Raw genomic sequence first — 26,057 nt, 5'->3', positions numbered from 1 at the left:
CCTCAGGTGAGGGTAGTGGTTGAGAAGGAGAACCTCAGTGATCAAACCTTTACTGTTGACCGTACTCTGCATTGTAAACCAGTTGTCCAACCAATTGAACTAACGGACCTCTGTTTGCTGGGCTATTAGCAATCCAGGGAATGAGAGAAGGAATGCCATAAGACAGCTTGAGAATTTGAGTTAGAAGAACAGAAATAAAATGGTGGTGTCAGTAAAAGTGACTTTTCGAATTGTTATAAAACTTAATTTGTGAAGAAAACCCGTGATTCCCACCTCGGATCTGGCTCTAATCATGACTGAATCCCATCCTTGCTGATTACTAATTGCCCTCTGAAGTTCACTAGTGCTGCTTCACCTTTCCAGGGCAATTGAGGTGTCTTTTAGATAGGAATTGGAAAAGGTTCAGGTACGAGCATCAAGTGAAATCAGGATTCAACTTGTCAGTGATGCCTTTGCATTGAAATAGCCTGTTAACAACTCAATGTTTCGGATCACTTCTGTAGAATAATAGTGATGTCAATGAAAATCAATTTGAGAGGAGAAAACTGGAAGACATTAACCTAGGACTAGTTAGATAATCCAATTTCTGATTAGTTCCTGACTGCCAACCAAAATAACGCTGTTAGAGTCAAAACAGACTTTAGTACTGTTGGCAAATGGAGGACGTGGTTGGAGCGACTAATATAATAATCAAAAACTGTGACAGAAAAGCAATACGTAGAACAAATATATTTTTGTATGTATAAATTTGCTCTAACGTCTACAATGTCAGTAGATGATAACAAGTCTTTGGCAACAAAATCAGGAGTAACAGAACCTAGTGGCCAAAGCTATTGAGATTGTGGCAATTATGGGGAAGTGATGGCATTGTGGTCATATCACTAATTGGATAATGTTCTGGGGATCCAGCATCAAATCCCACCACAGGTGGTGAAATTTGAATTCATTAAAAATTTTGACTTAAAAGTTTATTGATGATCACAAATCCATTGTCGATTGACATAATAATCCATTTGGGTGGGTTCTAGAGGTAGTGTCACTGTTGGAAGGAGTTGAATCTCATGGCATCAGACCAAACATCAGAAAATAAATTTCCTGCTGATTGCTCTGTTCCATCTCTATTTGGCTGATGAATCAGCAATCCTCTATCTTGAACAACTTGGAGGAAGCATTGAGGTTGGCTCTGTGGGAAGGGGGAGCCACTTCAGATCAAGCTGATTGGAACTAAAAGGACACAGCTACTAGATAAGATCTGTAGCAGGTAGTAAGGGAACCACCAAGAAAGAAAAATATATTTGTCTTCATCCTTACTAAGCTGCCCGCTGCAGGTGCATCTGTCCATGACATTTTTGGCAAAAGTGATCACCTTATAGTCCTATGGAGATGAAGTCTGGCCTTTTCATTCAGAATACCTACATCATATTGTGTGGCACTTTCAAAGTGCTAAATGGAACTGACTTTGAAAAGATCTAGCAACTCAAGACTGGACATCCATGAGGCATTGTGGGTCATTAACAGCAGCAGAATTGTACTCCAACACAATCTTCAACATCATAACCTAGCATTTCCCCCATTCTACCATCACCAGCAAACCAGGGGATCAAGAGCTGATCCTGATGAAGGGCTTTTGCCCGAAGCATCGATTCTCCTGCTCCTCGGATGCTGCCTGACCTGCTGTGCTTTTCCAGCACCACTCTCTCGAGCCAGGGGATCAACTCTAATTCGATGGAGAGTGCAGGACAGCAGATTAGGAACAGACATACCTGAAAATGATGTATCAACCTGATAAAGCTACATGATAAGATTACCCATGTGCCAACAGCATAAGCAGCCAGTGACAGAGAGAGAGCTAAGCCAATCCACAACCAGCAAGCCTGTCACATCCAGTTGGCAATAGCAGACAATCAAACAATTCATTGAAGGAAGTGGCTCCAAAAATACCCCCATCCTCAATGGTTGAAAAGCCCAACACATCAGTGTAGAAGATATGGGTGAATCATTCACAACAATCTACAGTGGGAAGCACTCATAATAAAAGGTGCCAAGTGGATTATCCATCTTCACCACTCCAGAGTTCCCAGCCTTACAGATACCAGTCTTCAGCCAATTAGATGCATTCCCTGTGATATCAATAACTAGCTGAAGGCACTGGATACTGCAAAGGCTGTGGCCCCAACAACAATCCAGCAATAGTACTGAAGACTCCAAAGTTAGCTCTACCCCCAGTCAAATTATTTCAGTACAGCTTCAACACTGGCATCTATTGATTATTGAAAAATTGCTCAGATATGTCTTGTACCCAAAAGACAGAAGAAATCCAACCAGGCCAATAACCACCCCATCAGTCTGTTCTCGATCATCAGTAAACTGATGCAAGATGAAGTGCTAATGAGCAGCACTTGCTGATCAAAACCTACTCACTGAGGCCCAGTTTGGGTTCCACTCACTTCTTGACCTCATTACAGCTGGTTCAAACATGGAGGAAAAAAAGCTGAATTTCCAGAGATGTGATGAGAGTGACTGTATTTGATCAACTGTGCCATCAAAGAGCTCTAGCAATAATTAAGTAAATGGAAATAGGGTCAAACTTTCCATTGGCTGGATCTTACTTGGCACAAAGGAAGGGAGTTGTGGTTGTTGGAGGTCAGTCATCTCAGCTCCAGGACATCTCTGCAGGAGTTCCTCAGGACAGTATCCTTGGCCCAACCATTCACAGCTGCATCACCAATGACCTTCCTTCACCATGATGATTGCACAATGTTCAGCACCATTCATGGCTTCTCTGACACTGATGTCAAAATGCAGAAAGATCTGGACAATATTAAGGCTTGTGCTGATATGGCAAGTAATCTTCATGCCAGACAAGTGCCAGACAATAACCGTCTCCAACAAAAGAGAATATGACCAACACCACCTGATGTGGCATTACCATTGCTGAATCCCCCACTATCAACATCCTGGGCATTACTGTTGATCAGAAAACAAACTAGATGAGTCATATAAATACAGAAACAGGTCAGGAGTTTAAATCCATCCGGGACAAAGCAGCCTACTTGATTGTCACCAAACTCACAAACATTCACTCCCTCCACCATCAACACACATAAACAGCAGTGTGATACCATCTACAAGTTAGACTACAGAAATCCACCAATTCTTATACAGCATCTTCCAAACCTAAAACCTCTGCCATCTTGAAGAACACGAGCAGCAGATATATGGGAACCCCACCATCTGCAAGCTTCTCTTTAAGCTGCTTGCTCCCCTGCCTTGGAAATACATCACCATTCCTTCACCGTTGCTGGGTCAAGATCCTCAGACTCCTTCCCTAACAGCAATGTGGGTCAACCTACAGCACATGGACTGCAGCTGTTCAAGAAGCCAGCTCACCACCACCTTTTAAAGTGCAACTAGGAATAAGCAACAATTGCTGGCCCAGCCAGTGGCACCCACATCCCATGAATAAATATTAAAAAGTCAGCAGCGCACAATTAAATGGGAAATGTTGATATAGCATTTTCTAATTGTAGATGATAATGAAAAAGTGGATGGAAAGATCATGCCAACACAAAGCAAAGCTGTATATTTCCCTAAAAATATTCAGAATAATATAATAATGCAGAAAACTCAGTCTTGTAAACTCACACTGATTGCAGTTCAATCCAATCCAGCCAGGAAGACATGAGCAGATCCCCGTTACATGGTTACAATGTGCACCATTGAGGCAATCACACATCTGACGACACTCCATGCCGTAAAACCCATGTGGACAAGCTGGGAAAAAAGCATTTACAGATCAGTACATTCACTCAGTCCATTTATATTGTACCAATGTCCATCGAAACAAAAGGAACATTTCCAACTGGTTCATTGGGTTGAGAGACAACGGGTTATAATTCTAATATTCCATTCACAAAATGTATCAAGAGATACAATAGGTCTTTTTTTTCCACTTAATTGCTCTATTCATACAATATTTCAGTTTTTACATGTAAATACAGCACCAGAAAAAAATCCATCATCATTGCTACCTACCTCGTTCACAGAACATTCCAAGCCAGCCTGCTGTACAGTTACAGGCTCCACTCACATGGTCACAAGCACCTTCATTCTCACACTGACACCTGTATCGACAGCCTGGTCCATAACTCCCTTCAGGGCACTCTGAGCAAAGAAAGGAAAATAAGGTTAGAGATCCTCTAAGTGAGTTCGGGACAATGCTCCCTTTAAAAATTTCCTGTGCATGTACTTTTTTCTCCCATTGGATATCACGCACATGTAGTTAAAAATCACATAACACCAGATTACAATCCAATAGGTTTATTTGGAAGCACTAGCTTTCGGAGTGCTTCGAAAAAACACTTAAGCCCACTGCGTGGACACTTTGCTCGATGTTGCTGTTGATCACTAAAGTAAAGACGTTAGATGATGCATTTTTGCTGTTTGAATATAATTGTAATGTCCCTGCCCATGAACTTTGGAAACTTGGTGTAGGATCCCAGCCCTGTAGCAAAAATGAGGGTGGACTGGGCACTGTAACCTCTTCCTTCTTGTGCAACCTTGGTCCAAATGTGGACTCAAGCCCCATTCCAGAGTGTTTAACACATAGTCCAAGCAGACACAATACTCCAGGACGAACATTTTGTAGTGGAAAGTGCTATCTTACAGATGAAATGTGAAACCTCATCTCCTTTCACTATTCAAAGGAATTAACATAACGCTATGAAGCAAGGAGACATTTCTTCAAATCTCCTGGCCAACATTTACCCCTCATTAAATACCAGCAAAATAATTGGTTATCTACCTCATGTGATGTTGGTGAAAGCTTGCCATGCGTAAAGTGACTATTAAATTTCCCATCAAAATAAAAAGTTGTTTCATTGACAGTAAACCACTTTGGGATGTCTTGAGGGCATTTTAGGAGCCATAAAGAAGGAAGTTGTTTTATTTCATGTTGCCAAACTCCTGTAGAATGGGCCTCAGTTTTCAACAAGGTTTGTTTATAACCGTCAGTAGGACCTCGTGTATTAAAAACAAGAAATGCTGGAAACACTCAGCAGATCTGACAGCACCTGTGAGGAGAGAGACAAAGTTAATTGGTGGAATCATCTGCCCTCTTTCGTGGTGTGCCAGGAGGTTGAAAGGGCATTTATTGAGACAGAAAGGGTATTTAATGAAGAGGGATGGTAGCATTGTTTTAAACCTCCTCCTTCCTGCCTGTGTCAGAATCAAGTTAGGACAGGAAGATTCAACATCCTGCACCACCATAAACTGAGACCCTCATTAATGACCACTTAAGGGTCTATTCCCACCACCGCTGGTATTAATCCAGCAGTAGGTAAACCTGTCACCATATGATATGCAAAATGGGTAAAACTGTGCAGCCAACTTATTGCTCTCCATCCAGTAGATCAGCAAGGTGGCTCAACAAGATTCCACTCAAAATTTCAAGTCAGTGACCTTCCATCAGAACTTAGTTAGCTCTGTTTTTCTCTCAGTGCCATTAAGACATGCTGATTGTTTCCAGCATTTTATCTTTCCATTTCAGACTGCCAGTATCCGCAGTATTTTGTTCTTATACTAGTATCCCGTATGTTGCTTGCAAATGAAAGCTGCTAAACCTAGACTAAACCATAACTGAATGCATGTCATTCATCAATCTAATTGCTAGTTGCACAGGAGTCTATAGCGGCATCTCAATTTCCTATTATAACCCCAAGGTCATCACTTATAACTAAAAATAAGAACAATTATGCGATGTAGGCAACGTTATTTCACTTCGAGGCTGACCTAGAGTCTCCTTCACTGCACATACAAGGTCCCCATATACCAATATTAATTATTATTTATAGCATTCATCATTGAAATCCAGTTTTGCAGATGTTTGAAGATATTTATCAGCACTTTGAAAGCTGCAGAGGAAGTTCAATATTTAAAGTGTTACAGTTGCAAGGATATTCATTACTCTTCCTCTCTCAACACTTGACTTGCTTGCTGTTGAATTTGGCTTCAAATGGTGCACCTTTAAGTGCCACAGTGCTGGGCCAAACAAGCTCACAGGGACCAATTGCACATTTAATCACTTCCAGATGTGAACAATGTTATAACTGAAATATGACTGATAAGAAAAACAGCCTAACGTAACAAATAGACTGAGATTAGCATGACTGCACAGATGCAACAAGGATTTTATGTACATCACAGTTACAGTGCTGACCAGGCGAGACTTATTTTCTTTAGAAATCAGAAAATTGGGAAGGAAGGGGTCATAAATATGAAATGGCTAATAAGGAATTCAGAGGAAACTCAGATAATAGCGAGAATATGAATTTACGACCACAGGGAGTTGTTCAGGTGAATAAGAGGTGGTTAAGGGGGAGCCATGTTATTACTGTAGTTACTGTTGTAATGTAGGAATACCCAATTTATTACTGTAGTTACTGTGTAATATAGGAATACACAATTTATTACTGTAGTTACTGTTGTAATGTAGGAATACCCAATTTATTACTGTAGTTATTATTGTAATGTAGGAATACCCAATTTATTACTGTAGTTACTGTTGTAATGTAGGGATACCCAATTTATTAGTGTAGTTACTATTGTAATGTAGGAATATCCAATTTATTACTGTAGTTACTGTTGTAATGTAGGAATACCCAATTTATTACTGTAGTTATTATTGTAATATAGGAATACCCAATTTATTACTGTAGTTACTGTTGTAATGTAGGATATCCAATTTATTACTGTAGTTACTGTTATAATATAGGAATGCCCAATTTATTACTGTAGTTACTGTTGTAATGTAGGGATATCTGATTTATTAATGTAGTTACTGTTGTAATGTAGGAATACCCGATTTATTACTGTAGTTACTGTTGTAATATAGGGATATCCAATTTATTACTGTAGTTACTGTTGTAATGTAGGAATACCCAATTTATTGCTGTAGTTACTGTTGTAATGTAGGGATATCCAATTTATTACTGTAGTTACTGTTGTAATGTAGGGATATCTGATTTGCACACTGCAAGGTCCCAGGAAGAGTAATGCAATAAGTAATTATTTTAGTTGAAGCTGATTTAATGACACTGGTGAGGGAAAAATTGTTCCTGTAAAGTTTCTGCACATTACATGTTAGCGCATTATCAAGGTCATTTTGTGAATAAACAAACCTGGTGCAGAGTTTACCCATTTGGTAGATTCGCCGAACTGAACTCCAAAGGTTTAAACCAAAAACCATGGGGAATCACCCAGATTCTGGAAATTTCCTTTAGCAATGTAATACGCATCCTGGGAGAGCAACTGTTTTAAGTAATTGTCAACCTCATACTTCTAAAAGGTACTTACTCTGATCACAGCGCTGACCAGTAAAACCTGCCTCACAGATGCACTGTCCTGTGACACTGTTGCAGCTCCCATCACTGTTCCTGCAGTCACAGGTGTTCACACAATTTGGACCCCACCGTCCGGCATCACAGGCTTAAAAGAAACAAAATGAGGATTAAAGGCCTGGCCAACATGCTGAGGAGATTCTTGGTTGGAGACAAAAAAAAACTGCGGAATCAAGATAGACAAGCAGGAAGGATTACATGCGAACCATTGACATCTTCACCTCCTGACACTGCCTGGCTTGCTGTGTTCTCCCAGTCTCCTGCTTGTCTACTGAGGAGACTCTTGGCAGGACTTCACAGTTACTTACTAACTGTGCAAGTCCCCCACCATCAGCATTTGAACTATAACCTGGCCAACCACTACAACATAGTAGCACAATATAGTGCAGCGGCCGAGTACTCCACGATACTCTGATTCTTAGAATCAAGCGTTTAGTGAAATGTTCACCATTCATCTGGACAACGACAGCTGAATCAATCGTCATGAAGTTCAACACTATCCAAGAAAGAGCAAATGTCTGGATCAATCACACCGTTTCAGGAATCAATACCCATGCATTTGGTGCTCTGTGTATGATCTACATTAACTCATCATGTCTACTTCTACATTACTCCCAAATCCCACATTCGAGAGAACAACAGCTGAAGTCAGGTAAACAACACCAACCTGAGTTCTTCTCATCACCATTCATTGGACATATATTGTCATTCTTTCACAACATTCAGTCAAAATCCTTGAATGTCATACTTCAAAATATTTATTGAGCACCACCACCACAGAGAGTGTAGTAGTTCAAGGAGAAGGACAAGTAGGTAGGACAATATATATTCACGTTTTCTCTCTTCATTATAGACATTAACTTTTCACCTCAGTTTCCAAGTAATGATGAATTATACATGAATGTGATGTTTGAGTATTCCTTGGTGGATCTCACATACCTTTCGCCTGTCAATTAACCAGATTAACTTGGAGCCAGCCCTCATATAGACAATAGACAATAGGTGCAGGAGTAGGCCATTCAGCCTTTCGAGCCTGCACAGCCATTCAATATGATCATGGCTGATCATTCCTAATCAGTATCTTCTTCCTGCCTTATCTCCATAACCCTTGATTCCACTATCTTTGAGAGCTCTATCCAACTCTTTCTTAAATGAATCCAGAGACTGGGCCTCCACTGTCCTCTGGTGCAGAGCATTCCACACAGCTACCACTCTCTGGGTGAAGAAGTTTCTCCTCATCTCTGTCCTAAATGGTCTACCCTGTATTTTTAAGCTGTGTCCTCTGGTTCGGCACTCACCCATCAGTGGAAACATGTTTCCTGCTGCCAGAGTGTCCAATCCTTTCATAATCTTATATGTCTCAATCAGATCCCCTCTCAATCTTCTAAGCTCAAGGGTATACATGCCCAGTTGCTTCAGTCTTTCAGTGTAAGGTAATCCCGCCATTCCAGGAATTGACCTCGTGAACCTACGCTGCACTCCCTCAATAGCCAGAATGTCTTTCCTCAAATTGGGAGACCAGAACTGCACACAGTACTCCAGATGTGGTCTCTCACCTAATTTGTCCAGGTCACCCTGTAATCTCCTAACATCCTCCTCACATTTCACCCTGCCACCCAGCTTTGTATCATCAGCAAATTTGCTAATGTTATTGCTGATACCATCTTCTATATCATTAACATATATTGTAAAAAGCTGCGGTCCCAGCACGGATCCCTGCGGTACCCCACTGGTCACTGCCTATCATTCCGAAATGGAGCCGTTTATCACTACCCTTTGTTTCCTGTCAGCCAACCAATTTTCAATCCAATCTAGTACTTTGACCCCAATACCATGCGCCCTAATTTTACTCACTAGCCTTCTGTGTGGGACTTTATCAAAAGCTTTCTGAAAGTCCAGGTACACTTCATCTACTGGATCTCCCTCGTCCATCTTCAGAGTTATATCCTCAAAAAATTAAAGAAGATTAGTCAAGCATGATTTCCCCTTCATAAATCCATGCTGACTCTGTCCTATCTTGTTACTACTATCCAGATGTGCCGTAATTTCATCCTTTATAATAGATTCCAGCATCTTTACCACCACTGAGGTCAGACTAACTGGTCTATAATTTCTGGCTTTCTCTCTCCCATCTTTCTTAAAAAGTGGTATAACATTAGCCACCCTCCAATCCTCAGAAACCGACCCCGAATCTATCGAACTCTGGAAAATAATCACCAACACATCCACGATTTCCCAAGCCACCTCCTTCAGTACCCTGGGATGTAGACCATCAGGCCCCGGAGACTTATCAACCTTCTGAGCTAACAGTCTCTCCAACACCAAATCCTGGCAAATATAGATTCCCTTAAGTTCAGGTCCTTCAGCCACTGTTACCTCAGGGAGATTGTTTCTGTCTTCCCCAGTGAACACAGATCTGAAGTACCCGTTTAATTAGAACATAGAACATAGAAGAATACAGCGCAGTACAGGCCCTTCGGCCCTCGATGTTACGCCGATCCAAGCCCACCTAACCTACACTAGCCCACTGTCCTCCATATGCCTATCCAATGCCCGCTTAAATGCCCATAATGAGGGAGAGTCCACCACTGCTACTGGCAGGGCATTCCATGAACTCACGACTCGCTGAGTAAAGAACCTACCCCTAACATCTGTCCTATACCTACCCCCCCTTAATTTAAAGCTATGCTCCCTTGTAATAGCTGACTCCATGCCATTTCTTTGTTCCCCGTAATATATTCCCCTGTTTCGGTCTTCAAGGGCCCAATTTTAATCCTAACCATTTTTTTGCCTTGCACATACCTAAAAAAGCTTTTACTATCCTCCTTTATATTATTGGCCAGTTTACCTTCATACCTCATTTTTCCTCTGCGTATTTCCTTCTTAGTAATCCTCTGTTGCTCTTTAAAAGCTTCCCAGTCCTCAGTTTTCCCACTTATCTTTGCTATGTTATACTTTTTCTCTTTTAACTTTATATGTTTCTTAACTTCCCTCGTCAGCCATGGCCGCCCATGCCTCCTCCTGGGATCTTTCTTCCTTTTAGGAATGAACTGATCCTGCAACTTCTGCATTATACACAGAAATATCTGCCATTGTTCCTCACGGTCATCCCTGCTAAGGTATTGCACCATTGAACTTTGGCCAGCTCCTCCCTCATAGCTCCATAGTTCCCTTTATTCAACAGAAGTACTGTCACTTCTGACTGTACCCTCTCCCTCTCAAATTGCAGATTGAAGCTTAATGTATTATGGTCACTACTTCCCAATGGCTCATATACTTTTTAAAGTTCAAGTAATCACACCTTTCTACCAACATTGAAAGAGAGAAAGTCTTTCCTTTGGTGGGAGGGGGGATCAAAGACAAATGAAACATAACAGGTAGGTATAACAGCAAAATGGACTCTTATATAAACAGTAGAAAAATTGCAGCATGCTGCTGTGTGGGGGGATCTGGGTATCTTTATGCACAAATCACAAAACGTTGGTTTGCATGTGCAGCAGGTAACTAAGAAAGCGAATGGAATATTGTCCTTCATTGCTAAAGGATAGAGTTTAAAAATAGGGAGGTTATGCTGCACTGGGTGCTGGTGAGGCCACAAAGTTTTGGTTCCCTGACTTGAGAAAGGATTTACTGGCACTAGGGGGAGTTCAGAGGAGGTTCACTAGATTGATTCCACAGTTGAGAGACATTGACTTATGAACACAGATTGAGTAGAATGGGACTATACTCACTGAAATTCAGAAGAGTGAGGGGGGATCTTATAGAAACAAATAAAATTATGAAGGAAATGGATAAGATAGAAGCAGGGAGGTTGTGTCCACTGGCAAGTGAAACTAGAACTAGGAGGGATAGCCTCAAAATAAGTGAGAAGCAGATTTAAGACTAAGTTGAGGAGGAACTTTTTCTCCCAAACAGTTGTGAATCTGTGCAATTCCCTGCCCAGTGAAGCAATTGAGGCTACCTCATTGAATGTTTTTAAGGCAAAAATAAAGGCATTAGGTGTTATGGTGAGTGGAGCTAAGTCCATGAAAAGCTCAGCCATGATCTTATTGAATGGCGGAGCAGGCTTGAAGGGCCAGATGGCCTACTCCTGCTCCTCGTTCTCATGTTCTTATAATCTTAAACTTAGAACGATGTCAAAATGGCGCAAAATCAGTAAAAATATTTTCATTACAGGATAATGGAAGTTTTCAAGGCTGATACAGATTTATTTTTATTACACAAGGACAGAAAAGGATATGGATTTGAGGTACATATCAGCCATGATCTGTCTGAATAGCATAGCAACTCCAGAGACTGACTGGCCTGTTGCTTTTTCGAACACAGGTATTCCCCGCCATCAGCATACAGATATATATTACATGATATTTTGGTTGGTTTTGTGAATAGACCACCCTTTCTACTATAATGGTAACAAATTATATATAAAGTATAATGTAAATTACAATACAACATGGCAAAATGTCCTAAGGCACTTCAAAGAATTATAATCGGGCAAAAACTGACTGCGAACCAAATGGCCAGAAAAGGTGGGTTTTAAGAAAGTTATTAGTGATAGTGGGAGGAGAAGAGAGATTTGAGACAGCATATTTGGACTTGGTGGTTAAATAGACATGGTTCTTACCTCTCCTGCAGTTATGGCCAGTCCATCCTGGAGAACAGGTGCAATGCCCTGTCACTGGATGGCATTGACCCTGGTTCTCACATGCACATCGCATCTGACAGCCCAGGCCAAATTGGCCTGCAGGGCATGCTGAAAGAGAAAAATACACTCACATGTGGTACTTGTTCAGGGCTCCTGAAGAAGGACACAATGAAAATGTTACATTCATCCTAACGATGCATATCATTATATCAAATTCAATTGTCATTCTGCACCTGAATTGACGTGTTCAGTTTTCCAAGTTTATTTTTCTAGGCCTTGGTTGGTACTCACATTCTTACTTCCTTGAATTAAGAAATCTGGTAACGTTTTGGAGAGGAAGAGAAAAATGTCGAAGGAGAAGCCAAATATCAGCGGATAACAAAACAGTGTGGAACGGCACCTGTTTCTTATTTAGTCCAGCAGTAACAGTTGATGAAGGAGACACAGTCAGATCTCTTGGAACTGGGGATGGAACTACTTTGTCAGTCAATGGAAAATAAGTGTGTATTTCGCAGTGGGTTGCAGTGGAATGAACTTGGTAAATGTGAGGGATTACCAGTGCCGCAGTGTAAAGATCACTTTAATATTTTAACTATGGACTAAAAGTGGGACAAGTTACTAGTTTAAGGAAACCATGGGAAAAATGTTGTTTGCAGTTTTCTGGAACACATTGTGAGTTGTACCCACAATGTTGTCTTAGTCGAGCACTGGGGGAGAATCCTAGACACACCCAGCATTATGTATGCGCGTGCATGTATTCAGGCCAGTTCTGCATAGAAACAGTTATTTGATTGGTTTTAAACTGACCGATTATGTGGTTTCAGGAGACATCAGCATAATAACAATTTCCTGATTGGTTCCTGGCATAACCTTGCATGTAGGCAATACAGTAGGAAGTACCTAGCCTACAAAGAGAAAACATCCACCTCTCTCTCTCTCTCCCCCCTCCACTTCTGAATAATGAGAAGTAAAAAGTAATCCAGGCAACCAGTTACTCTCTCTCTCTCACGTCTCTCTTCGAATCTCCTGTGGAAGGTAAAAGATACTGAAAGGGTGAAATTTCAACAGGTGAATAAAAGACTGAGAATTAGTGTCACCACAACTTGGTGTCATTGGTAAAGAATCAGAAGGAATAAAGAGAAAACTAAGAAAATTACTTATTAATGTCTGAGATTCTGACTGGTGCCAGAAGTGTGTTGCTTCAATTCTTTGTCTCTTCCTCAACTATAATATTTGTGTTTTGCCTCTTTGTGTATTTAGTTATATATGATTCGGAGATGCCGGTGTTGGACTGGGGTATACAAAGTTAAAAATCACACAACACCAGGTCCTTGAAGGAGTGTCGCTCCGAAAGCAAGTGTGCTTCCAATTAAACCTGTTGGACTATAACCTGGTGTTGTGTAATTTTTAACTTAGTTATATATGTGTGGGAATTTTAAAAGGGGGTAGAGTTTAAGCTATGGAGTTCTAAGCTAGCAATTCATGTTCTTTTCTTGCTATTGGTTACAAAGTTTGATTATAATATGTAGGTTACTTTTATGTTACTGAAAACCTAGTGTATATATTCTTTTAACCTGAATTAGATGGTTAGATAAAATTGGTGGTTAAATCACATTTTCACATTTATGACAATTCTAGGAATCATGCATGATTTTCAGTGCACCATCCCTGTGAAATGTGACAACAGGAAACGTGGTTGTCAAGTATTTATTGGTACATTCCCCATATTCAAATCACAGAACATCATAAAGTATGAAAACATAAGAAAAAAATCTGATGAATGCCAGAGAACAAAATAAACACACAAAACATTGGCAATACACAGCAAGAAATTCAAAATCTGCATCGGAAAGATAGTTTACCAGAACCAAGTCAAACAGTCATAGAGTCACAGAGATGTACAGCACGGAAACAGACCCTTCAGTCTAGTCACCCATGCCGACCAGATATCCCAACCCTATCTCGTCCCATTTGCCAGCATTTGGCCTATATCCCTCTTAAACCCTTCCTATTCATATACCCATCCAGACGTCTTTTAAATGTTATATTGTACCCACCTCCACCACTTCCTTGGTAGCTCATTCCTTACACACACCACCCTCTGCATGAAAAAAGTTGCCCCTTAGGTCCCTTTTAGATCTTTCCCCTCTCACCCTAAACCTATGCCCTTTAATTCTGGCTCACCCCAGGGAAAAGACCTTGTCTATTTGCTCTTCTGGCTCTAAGTTCCTTTTCTTCTCGTGACTCCCAAAAATCTTGCTGAGGTACAGACACCCACACCCCAGTTCCTGGAGGTCATGTTGAGAGATGCAATTCCACGGTTACTTTATTTAGATTAGATTACATTACAGTGTGGAAACTGGCCCTTCGACCCAACAAGTCCACACCGACCTGCCGAAGCACAACCCACCCATACCCCTACATTTACCCCTTACCTAACACTACAGGCAACTTAGCATGGCCAATTCACCTGACCCTGCACATCTTTGGACTGTGGGAGGAAACCGGAGCACCCGGAGGAAACCCACGCAGACATGGGGAGAATGTGCAAACTCCACACAGTCAGTCGCCTGAGGTGGGAATTGAACCCGGGTCTCTGGCGCTGTGAGGCAGCAGTGCTAACCACTGTGCCACCGTACCTCGCCTAAGTGTTCAATTTTCAATGTGAGCTAAGGTGCTCACTCCATTGGGTAGTCAACTGGGCAGTGCAGCGAAGAAACTCCAAGAAATTTCCAGCAATTAATTCCTAGAGATCCTAAGATTTTAGAGTTGATTTGTTGGATTTATCCAATAAAGGGGGAACAGTACTAAGATCCAAGCTTTTCCAAATCAGAACAAATATGGGCCATAGATTCAGATGAACAAAATTTAAAACTCCCTCAAAATTCCGCTAAGACTGGAAGTCAATTATAGAATCGTAGAGATGTATAGCACGGAAACAGACCCTTCAGGCCAACTCATCCATGCCAACTAGATATTCTAACATTAATCTAGTCCCATTTGCTAGCATTTGGCCCATATTCCTCTAACCCCTTCCTATTCATGTACCCGCTGTTTAAATGTTGGAACTAGAGCAGCCTCCACTACCTCCTCTGGTGGCTCATTCCATTCAAGTATCACCCTTTGTGTGAGAAAGTTGTCCCTTAGGTTCCTTTTAAATCTTTCCCCTCCCACCTTAAACCTATGCCCTCTAGGTTTGGACTCCTCTAACCTGGGGAAAAGCCCTTCACTCTTCACCCTATCCATGACCCTCATGATTTTATAAACTTCTACAAGGTTACCCCTCATCCTCCAATGCTCCAGGGAAAATAGCCCCAATCTATTCAGCCCTTTCCTATACCTCAAACCCTCCAACATCCTTGTAAATTCTTTCTGAACCCTTTCAAGTTTCACAACATTGTTCCTACAGCATTGGCAATTTCAAGCTGAAATTGATAGATATTGATAGTCAAAGGGTTAGGGTTAGGATAACAGAGCCAAAGTGATTGAGTTAAGATACAGAGCAGCCATATAGTAACTGAATGATGGAACAGGCTCAGGGAACTGAATTATCTCTCCCTATTCCTGGGGCAAGAAAGAGATATACACAAAACTAATAACTAACTTCCAATATATTGGACTGTTAGGGCAAATGGGCCCTATTTGAATCAGGGGTTTTAGGGGAGCATGTAATTCAGAGGTTGTAATGAAGACAGGCATGTCTAAACTTCCCTAAATCAAGCTACGTCAGGTAGAATACTCACAGGTCTGACATAGTTTCCCTGTGAATCCTGGTGGGCAGGTACACTGCCCAGTCTTCTTATTGCAGGTTCCATTGTTCTCACAGATAGGGCAAATCCCCTTGCAGGCCTGCCCCCAGTGACCCGCTTGGCACTCTGTGGAGAAAACAGAGGGATAGAAATTGGTAGAAAATAATGCGAGACAGCTGATCAAAGTTAATGTCACTTAGCTCTCAACACATGCAAAAACAATGCCCATGCAATAAAAAACCTAATTTATATTTTTGAAATATGAATTTCTAAGCCCTACATTGCTAGTAACCTGGACAGAATGTGTACCACTCTTCAGGATTGTCTACCCTAACCAGCTAATGGATGGTGAGCATGGATTATGAGCTTGGGTCCTGCTGCATGGCTCACTCAGCCTACCTAAATGCCAAGGCAAAAACTATTATCAAAAGTACAAGACACTCATCAAAGCTTATAGCAGCCTCACTGGTGTTAACTTCTGAGGATAGCTAAATCAAAAAGGTTAAGTAAGCAACATTTTTTAAAAATAAGAAATCTCCATTTAACCTTTCCCGATTGTTGGCATGTGCTGAGAGTAGAATCATAGAGATGTACATCATGGAAAAGGCCCTTTGGCCCAACTTGTCCATGCTGTCCAGTTTCCAGAATTAAACTAGTCTCATTTGCCTGCATTTGGTCCATATCCCTCCATTCCTGTCCCATCCATGTACTTGTCCAAATATTTCTTAAATAATGAAACTGTACTCGCCTACACCCCCAACCCTGGCAGCCCATTCCAGACACTCCCCAACCGGACCTTTTTGTATCTCTCCCCGCTCACCTTAACCCTGTGCCCTCTGGTGTTAGACTCCCCTCACATGAGGGAAAAGCTGTTGACTATCTACCTTACCCATGCCTCTCAGAATTTTATGGACCTCTATAAAATCACCAGTCAGTCTCCTATGCACCAGAGAAAATAGTCCCAATCTTTGCAGCGTCTCCTTATAACTCAAATTCAAAGGTTATTGCACTAAAACCACGTGAGGCCACTTGAAACTGCTTGAAGACAAGACTGGCGAAAACTAGCAGGGCCCTTTAAACTAGGAACTAAGTCTAAGTACTTGCAGAACAGCCAAAATAGACAATGTACTTACTACATTAAAAGTGATGAGGAGGAGCTGGTGTTGGACTGAAGTGGACAAAGTTAAAAATCACACAACACCAGGTTATAGTCCAACAGGTTTCTTTGGAAGCACTAGCTTTCAGAGCGCTGCTTCTTCGTCAGGTGTTGTGTGATTTTTAACTGCATTAAAAGTGGCGGATCTGCAGTTACCTCCTATAGTGATGATACGTGGTTAATACCATTTGCTCAATATCAGTGTCTGCCCATTCTAAGTGTGGATTGTGGGAGTGGTGGGGATGGTGTATGTGACATCCCCTGAAGCAATCAAAAAGGGAGACAGTTTTATATATTGATAGTGCTATCTGTGGTTATATGAATGCAAAAAGCATCATTTCTATTATTTTGAACTGTTGCAAATGTTTTTAATTATAATTCTGCTCAGTCTATGCTAGCACAGATTAACACAGGAACAAAATATTGCTCTTGATGTTTGTCCACTGACCTTTCTTACAGCCAGGGCCCGTTTTTCCAGGCGGGCAGCTGCATTTCCCAGTCACACTGTCACATGGGGCTCCTCCACAGTCACAGGTCTGCAGACAATTCACTCCAAACTTGTTACTGGCACATTCTGCAATCAGAAGAGGCAGATAGAATCAATTCTCTCATATAACAACTCCTATGTCTACTCGAGATTTCTGTGACTGCATTTTTCAGCCTAGGCTGCTTCCAGGGAACAGTCTAGAACCTGATCATGGCTATTACATTGAAACACTGTTGTCTAACATGTCAGCCATATGTGACTAAGTGGGATAATCGATGTGGCTAAAGTGACTAAACTTTTAATTTGCAAATAATACTAAGTAATAGGAACTATTGTTGTACATAATATTATGTAATATGTTGCATGTAAATATTAATTTCTGGAGCAATTGTTGCCAAAATAATCAGAGCAAAAGCAGTGTTCTGTTTATTAAGTTATGTGTGCTTTATTTCTTAATATCTGCTTATTGATTACCACTTCACCTGTGTCCTTTGGGAAGGAAACTATCATCCTTACCTGGCCTGGCCTACACGTGACTCCAGGCCCACAGCAATGTGGTTGACCCTTAACTGCACTCTGGGCAAATGGGGTTGGGCAATAAACTCTGGCTGAGCCAGCAATGCCCTCGTCTCGTGAATGAATAAAAAAACAAAAACATCCAAAGGACTATTTATCACAGATGTAAAGATCTGACTTCATATTCCTCGCTGTGGCAAGTATGCCCACCAATGTTGAGTGGATGGATTGGGCTAGGATCAGACGGGTTCACTGTCATAAGGGTGTGGAACCTAGTTAATAAGATGCATTTGGGTTGATAGCATGAGCAATCGTGTAAGGCCTCATGGAAAGAAACACTCCATGCCACTTAATGAAAATTACACATGGCTGATTTTTGTGGGATTCAGCTCCTTGTCCAAAGACACAAGATTTACGTACGGAAGGGACCCGGGTCTAATTCCTGCACAGGTTGACTGGCTGAACATTCCATCTGATTCCTGTTTGGGAATAAAGATCCCATATAGAGTTGCACTCAAATCTGTTTTCAAGTGTGCATGGTCCCTGACAGCACAAAACTGCCCCTAATATGTCAACCTCAGAGAATGAGAGGTATGGTGGTTCTTGAGGGTAATGTGGAGGTACAAAATAGAAGAGGTTTCTACTCTGGTCTGACCACACTGTAGCTTGGGAGTGCTTGACCCTAACACAGGGCCCTTGGATGGAAAGGTTCCATTCCCCAACTTGACATATGAGCATCCTAGCACACAGAGAAAGGAAGGACAGGGAAAGAAATAGGTGCACTACTGGGCTTTCAAAGTCTTGTCCAAACCACAAAGAAACTTCAAAGGTAACTTGGCTGCATTGCCGTAAATGAATTCACAGGTGTGTGCTTGTGGTTTAATGAGTGCTTCAGGAGATTTCATGTGCTTCAATCATTTCAAGGTTACCAGTCCAAAAAGAACCTGCTGGGAAACTCATTGTAACCATAAGGAGACAAAGGAAAACACAAACATGAGCCAACTGAGGCAGTTGAAGACCTTACAGGGCATGGTCTTTGATCTGCATGGACTCCTGCTCGGAGCTTGGTTTTTTTAAAATCATTTAATATTTAAAAAGGACTTAACTTTATATAGCATCTTCCATAACCTCAGAAAATTGCAAGGCACTTTATAACTAATTAATAATGTTTTCTGCTTTGTAATGTAAAGATTAGTGAGGGTACTAGGACAGAAAGTTCAGCAGCAAACCTCTCACAGTTTGCAAGTGGAGAAGGCTGACAAGGAAGAATGACCTTGTGAAAGCATCTTTTTCATTCAGACATACACCTTTGAAATAATTCACCTCACCTGCATGTTGCCCTATTATCATCATGTCAAAAACTGCTATACAGTTGGTAAGGTCAAAGACCAATCTTGATCATTTCCAGAAACCAAATGTGCTTTTTTTTCAGCAAATGATTTTGGAGGAGGGAAAAAAAACATAAATTTGCACCAAGTGTGAATGAATTAATATTATTATGGTGTTAAAGACTCATTCAATGTGTGAGAGAAGTCTGTTAAATAGCAGTGTCCTCTCCCATGTCCAGCAATCGTTCAAAACCAGCTTCACTGGGCAGGACCTGTTGTTTGTATGCCTGACACCAGACACCACCTCCCACCACTGAAGCTGCTGCCTGGTTATGGCAGGAGCCTCTCAGGAAGACAGCAGAAATACTTTAGGGATATTCAGAAAGCATCCTTGAAGAGATCAAACATCTCCATCGACTCATAGAAGTACTTGGCTTGTGACTGACTAAAACGCTGTGAGCTTATTTGGGAAGGCACTGACCATCAAGGCATTGGAGAAAGCACACAAACTTCCAAATAGCTCAGCCACCTAACCCTTTAAGTAGCACCTACTGCACACGTAGCAGAGTCTGCAGACTGCACATTGAACTTGTCAACTTTCTCAAACCCATCGAAATGGAGGAGAAGCAAATCATCCTCAACTGCAAAGGACTACCTGAAAAAGTGTACATCTCCATTCCATAAACAATTCACTCCATTGGGTTAATATCTGGGTTGAACCTTGCAGGTTGTCACATCTCTCACCAGTGTGGTTTTTGAAGTTAGAAGATTGCAGCTGGTCAATTCCCTCTACTTCACTCACCTAAATACTCAGCTGTTCAGATGGGCTAACATCCTCCATACTATTGGATTAGTGAACCAGTCCAGCAGGAATCTAATCCAAATTGAATGACGATCTAGTGTTTATGTGAATCTGTTTCCCTGGACAATCGAGAAAGATCTTCTTAATTAAACATATATCATGGATCTCTATATTTGTTAATGTATATTGTGGATCAGGGAATCAGAATTACATTTTGAGATTATTATCATCTGATATATTGACCAATGATTTATAGTGATTACGAGGATGGAATACTGGCTAAAGTTATCACTATAACAGAATCCCAGAATACAGGAAATTCAAGAGGTTTAAGACCTAAGTCTGAATCAGTACTATTAACACAGTCAAATTCAATGATAATTTTGAGTGATAGGAAATCTCCTGAAGAAGAGTTATAGCCAAAATGTGGACTTCTCCATTTCCTGATGCTGCCTGGCTTGCTGTGTGCTTCCAGCCTCCCGTTTGTCTATTTTGGATTCCAGCATCTGCCCAGGTTATTCTGCCTGTTGCAGAGATGTTACAAAGGCACACATTCAATGATGCTATGAAGACACACATTCGTACCTCTTCCAGCAGCACCAAACACCACAAGTCACAGAGTCAAAGAGATATACAGCACGGAAACAGACCCTTCTGTCCAACTCGTCCATGCCAACTAGATATCCTGTGACTCTACTATGAACGGACAATGAACCTGCACTCCAAGGCCTCTTTGTTCAGCAACACTCCCCTTACCATTAAGTGTATTAGTCCTGCCTTGATTTGCTTTTCCAAAATGCAGCCCCTCACATTTATCTAAGTTAAACTCCATCTGCCACTCCTCAACCCATTGGCCCATCTGATCAAGATCCCGTTGTACTCTGAGGTAACCTTCTTCGCTATACAATACACCTCCAATTTTGGGGTCATCTGCAAATGCACTAACTATACCTCCTATGTTCACATCCAAATCATTTATATAAATTACAAAAACTCATTGATGTAATGCAGAACAACTGATTCTAAACAGGCTCATTTCTGACACCTTCTTCCACTTTAATCAGGGAAAGCTCGTGATCCAAAGCTTGAAAAGAGCATGGTCAGAAGACTAGGCTGTGCAGTTTGCTGGATTTATCTGATGATGTTACATCTCACAGCCTAACAGAATCTGGGTGCATTGATAAGCAAAAATGCCACGGTGGAGTTCAATTCTGCAGCTAGATATTCTGGGCCAGGAAATTAAAAGCTGTATATGCCAAGTCAGGTGTTTGGGTATTATGAAAAATTGTGCTGAATGGTTTCTATTTTCCCAGCCATTTTTTGTAACAGCATCAACATTTCTGAAACATTGATGAATGGCAGAGCTACCAATAATTGAGCAAATCTGATGTATTTCAATTTTCAGTCATGAACTTCAGGTGGTACAGTGACTCTGTGGTTAGTGCTGCTGCCTCACAGTGCCAGGGACCCAGGTTCAATCTCACCTTGGGCAACTCCACTTTTGGAGTTGGAGTTTGCACATTCTCTAAATGTCTATGTGGATTTCCTCCCACGGTACACAGATGTGCAGATTAGGTGGGTAGAGCATGTTAGATTGCCCACAGTGCCCAGGGATGCGCAGGCTAGATAGATTAGCCATGGGAAATGCAGCAATAGGGTGGATCTGGCTGGGATGCTCTTTGGAGGGTGAAATGGACGGAGAGGCCTGCTTCCACACTGTAGGAATTCTGTGAAAACTTTATAAGGAACTGGGTCACACAAACATAAAGACAGATGAAGGTTAAAATGCTTAAAATGAGGACATATCACTTTCCTTGAATTTCCTTCATTTCACTTTCCTTCTTCTCACTCCACATGGCCCAGATAGATTTAGATTAATTGCACCATTTGTCATGCAAACAATGTTGTTGCAACACCCATAGCAGAAGTGAAAGCCTTATATTAAAACTATACACCTTAAAGCTTTGAACAAGAAGTGCCACTACTACAATCATTATATGCTTTCATGAACTATCTGGTCATTATCACATTGTTTTTTAGTGGCAGCTTGCTGTGTGCAAATTGGCTGCCATGTTTCCCATGGAAGAACAGTAACTACACTTCTAAAAATACTGAGTTGGCTGATAAGTGCTTTAGGACATTCTGAGGTTGTGAAGCATGATAAATGCTTGCCTTTGCTTCCCTCACCAACAACCTCACTAATACAATGTTTTAATTACTTACATATTCTTGAGAACCACATAAACATATGTACAGAACAGGGCAGGAGAAACAAATATGATCTCATAGATGAATTGCCCATCTAATGCGATAGGCTTGTGAATAGATGCAGATAACAGTCAAAATGTGGGCAAAATGGTGAAAAGGAGAGCATCTGTTGAATCAACCAATATGTCAAGTCCACACTTGATACCGTAAGTTTATTCCTGTTCAATCACATTTTGAAGCTCTTAGCCCAAAATGTCACTCTGTACAAAAATTTAACTATGAATTGTTTCCACAATCAGAGCTTTCATGGTATTGCCCATAGTTGTAAACATAGTACATAGAACATTACAGCATGGTACAGCCCTTCAGTCCTTGATGTTGCACCAACCTGTGGAACCAATCTGAAGCCCATCTATCCTACACTATTCCATTTTCATTCATATCTTTATCCAATGACCATTTAAATGCCCTTAAAGTTGGTGAGTCTACTACAGTTACAGGCAGTGTGTTTCACACCCCTACTATTCTCTGAGTAAAGAAACTACCTCTGACATCTGTCCTATATCTATCACCCCTCAATTTAAGCTATGTCCCCTTGTGCTAGCCATCACTATCCAAGGAAAAAGGCTCTTACTGTCCTCTCTATCTAACCCTCTGATTATCTTATATGTCTTAATTAAGTCACCTCTCAACCTTCTTCTCTCTGACAAAAACAGCCTCAAGTCCCTCAGCCTTTGCTCATAAGACCTTCCCTCCATACTAGGCAACGTCCTAGTAAACCTCCTCTGAACCCTTTCCAAAGCTTTCACATCCTTTCTATAATGTAGTAACCAGAACTGTTTGGAACATAATTGTGACACCTTTTTTTGTTTAACCTAACAAATTCCTTCAAAATTAAGCATTGTGTGCAGGAAAGCTGTATGAATTGGCAAATCCAGGTAATTGTAGCTAATTGTAAGTTCAGGGGTCAATCAGACATTAGTGGAAATTTCAGGCTCGAGGTGACTGTCTGGAATTGTGGTATCTACATATTGGTGGATTTTGAGATTGATGACAAAGGACTGCATGTTACTAATTGAAGTATTTGGAATTAATTTGTAAGAGATTGACTCTGTTCTTTGCTTGCTTTCTGGCAAGTCTATAGTATTTCCTTATGTACTGAGAGCACAAATAAATACATTTAGTGACTTTGTACAAAACACTTATGTAAGGAAGTCAATTTCTCATTGTTTCACATGGAACTGAAAATCAGTATCACAATCTACTACCAACTAAGTAAGATCACCCAGGTTTTACTCTAACCTTGCTATTCATGCCCATCGCAACAGTCTGTACTCCCTCTTTAGTAGAAATCTTCAGAAATCTCAGAGAAATAGCATAAATGACCAACAGCGCATTTATTCAGAGAATCTTCGGTTGAAGTTATAGAGTCATAGAATCATAGAAATGTACATTATGGAAACAGACCCTTCAGTCCAACTCATCCACACCAAACAGATACCCTCAATTAATCTAGTCCCATTTGCCAGCATTTGCCCCCTACCCCTCTAAACCCTTCCTATTCATATACCCATCCAGGTGCCTTTTAACTGTTGTAATTGTACCCACCTCCACCACTTCCTCTGGCAGCATGTTCCAGACACAGACCACCCTCTGCACAAAAAAAGTTGCCCTTTTAAATCTCTCCCCTCTCACCTCAAACCTATGCCCTCTAGTTTTGGACTCCTCTACTCTGGGAAAAAAGATTTTGGCAATTCACCCTATCCATGTCCCTCATGACTTTATAAACCTATATAATGTCATACAATTATGGCAGGAGATCAGGGAATCCTTAGGCTAGACATCCTCTCTTTCCCTCACATCTCTGTGATGCAGCCTAGCATGTTTGCCCAAATTAAGGGTGCCATATAAATATGTTGTTGTTGAACTGCTGGTGTATTGCTGGTCACAATATGCCATGTGTTTTAGTTGTGGGTATTTTAATAGCTGAGTGAAAGAAATGTAGTCCCTCAAATTCTAATTACAGTGAACACTGAATCCCAATTGAACTTGCTATCTTAATCCTAAATTTCTTATGCCAGTTTCATGTGCATTTGGGTCCCATAATCTTTATCCCTAATGTCGCTTTCTTCTCCATATCTTATATTTCATAACAGGTATCCCATATTGTGTATCTTAATCTTATTTTCCTACCCTACATGTTTTGCAATGGTATGATATTTGTTAACCTCCAAATGCTATAGTTAGATGCATATCATGCACTTAATTTCAAATCTCTAATGCTAATCATATTCCCATATACATTATATTGGTATTATATCTGTTCTGTTCCAAAATTCTTTGCTGTTGAATAATTTCATATTCATTGTGTTACTTCCATAGCTCTGAGCTTAATCACCTCCACTGCTTCTCTGGTCTGGTGGCACAGTCCTTCTGCTACCCCTAACTCTTACAACTTTGCCCCATGTTTCTGACACAGGGCAGTCGTGCTTCACAACTCAGTTTGAGGTCACATTTTCTTTCAGCACTTTTACATAGATTCTTTCCTATACTCTCCTCCTCCCTAATTGATGACAGATGTCTATCTTTGCTTGTTTAACAAGGTTCTAAACATTGCCAGACCCTCTCGATGGCCCACAAACCAAATGTTTCAACAAAATATTCCTGTTATTTCCTGTTCCTCAGTCAGAACAAAAAGATCACAGTGTGTTGGAAACAAATTCTCAGATTAAATATTTCCAATTTTGTTGATGGAAAAGTGTATTAATACCAACACAACTCAAGTGTGTGAAATTGAAAAGTTTGGAAAACTACAATCCCCATTCCTGTCTATCCCTTGATTCTTTTGACCCCCTAGAACACTTACGCACACACTTGAATCACAAATTTATTTCTTCTGTATGTGTTAAAGTTAGGGATGACAGCTCAGGGAAGATGATATCCACATTTAATGCCATGTCATGATGAAGCCCGTTTGAAAGTTAAGTTTGACTCTGGTTAAATTAAAGACAAAGCCCTTTCAATCTTACGTCTCATGGATCAGAGTAAATAATGATTAATGCATTCTCTGGGCTGAAGCATATATCAGGTATAGACAGGATAGATCGAGTGAATCCTTAGAAGAGTATAAAGGCAGTAGGAGTATACTTAAGAGGGAAATCAGGAAGGCAACACGGGGACATGAGATAGCTTTGGAAAATGGAATTAAGAAGAATCCAAAGGGTTTTTACAAATACATTAAGGATAAAAGGGTAACTAGGGAGAGAATAGGGCCTCTCAAAGATCAGCAAGGCAGCCTTTGTGTGGAGCGGCAGAAAATGGGGGAGATACTAACGAGTATTTTGCATCAGTATTTACTGTGGAAAAGGGCATGGAAGAATGCAGGGAAATAGATGGTGACATCTTGAAAAATGCCCATATTATAGAGGAGGAAGTGCTGGATGTTTTGAAATGCATAAAGGTGGATAAATCCCCAGGACCTGATCAGGTGTACCCTAGAACTCTGTGGGAAGTTTAGAAAGTGATTGCTGGGCCTCTTGCTAAGATATTTGTATCATCGATAGTCACAGGTGAGGTGCTGGAAGACTGGAGGTTGGCTAATGTGGTGCCACTGTTTAAGAAGGGTGGTAAGGACAAGCCAGGGAACTATAGGCCATCGAGCCTGATGTTGGTGGTGGGCAAGTTGTTGGAGGGAATCCTGAGGGACAGGATGTACATGTATTTGGAAAAGCAAGGACTGATTAGGGATAGTCAATATGGCTTTGTACGT

At 40.9% G+C, this 26,057-nt stretch overlaps 1 protein-coding gene across 2 annotated transcripts in view; it reads right to left on the bottom strand.

Annotated features, from left to right (window-relative positions):
* LOC122540385 (multiple epidermal growth factor-like domains protein 6) overlaps positions 1-26,057 on the bottom strand; it is a 430,729-nt gene that overhangs the window by 30,190 nt on the left and 374,482 nt on the right. For both annotated transcript variants that reach the window (XM_043676046.1, XM_043676049.1), the window contains exons 19-24: positions 17,396-17,521; positions 15,786-15,917; positions 12,022-12,150; positions 7,354-7,485; positions 4,036-4,164; positions 3,646-3,774 (exon numbers count right to left, since the gene is read on the bottom strand). In XM_043676046.1, coding sequence (XP_043531981.1) covers positions 3,646-3,774; positions 4,036-4,164; positions 7,354-7,485; positions 12,022-12,150; positions 15,786-15,917; positions 17,396-17,521 — 777 coding nt within the window. The remainder of the gene's footprint in view (positions 1-3,645; positions 3,775-4,035; positions 4,165-7,353; positions 7,486-12,021; positions 12,151-15,785; positions 15,918-17,395; positions 17,522-26,057) is intronic.

This window comes from Chiloscyllium plagiosum, chromosome 34 (assembly GCF_004010195.1).
Source record: "Chiloscyllium plagiosum isolate BGI_BamShark_2017 chromosome 34, ASM401019v2, whole genome shotgun sequence".
NCBI classification, from domain to species: domain Eukaryota; kingdom Metazoa; phylum Chordata; class Chondrichthyes; order Orectolobiformes; family Hemiscylliidae; genus Chiloscyllium; species Chiloscyllium plagiosum.
The sequence above is the reverse complement of the archived record's forward strand: the minus strand, read 5'-3'. Positions and strand labels throughout refer to the sequence as shown.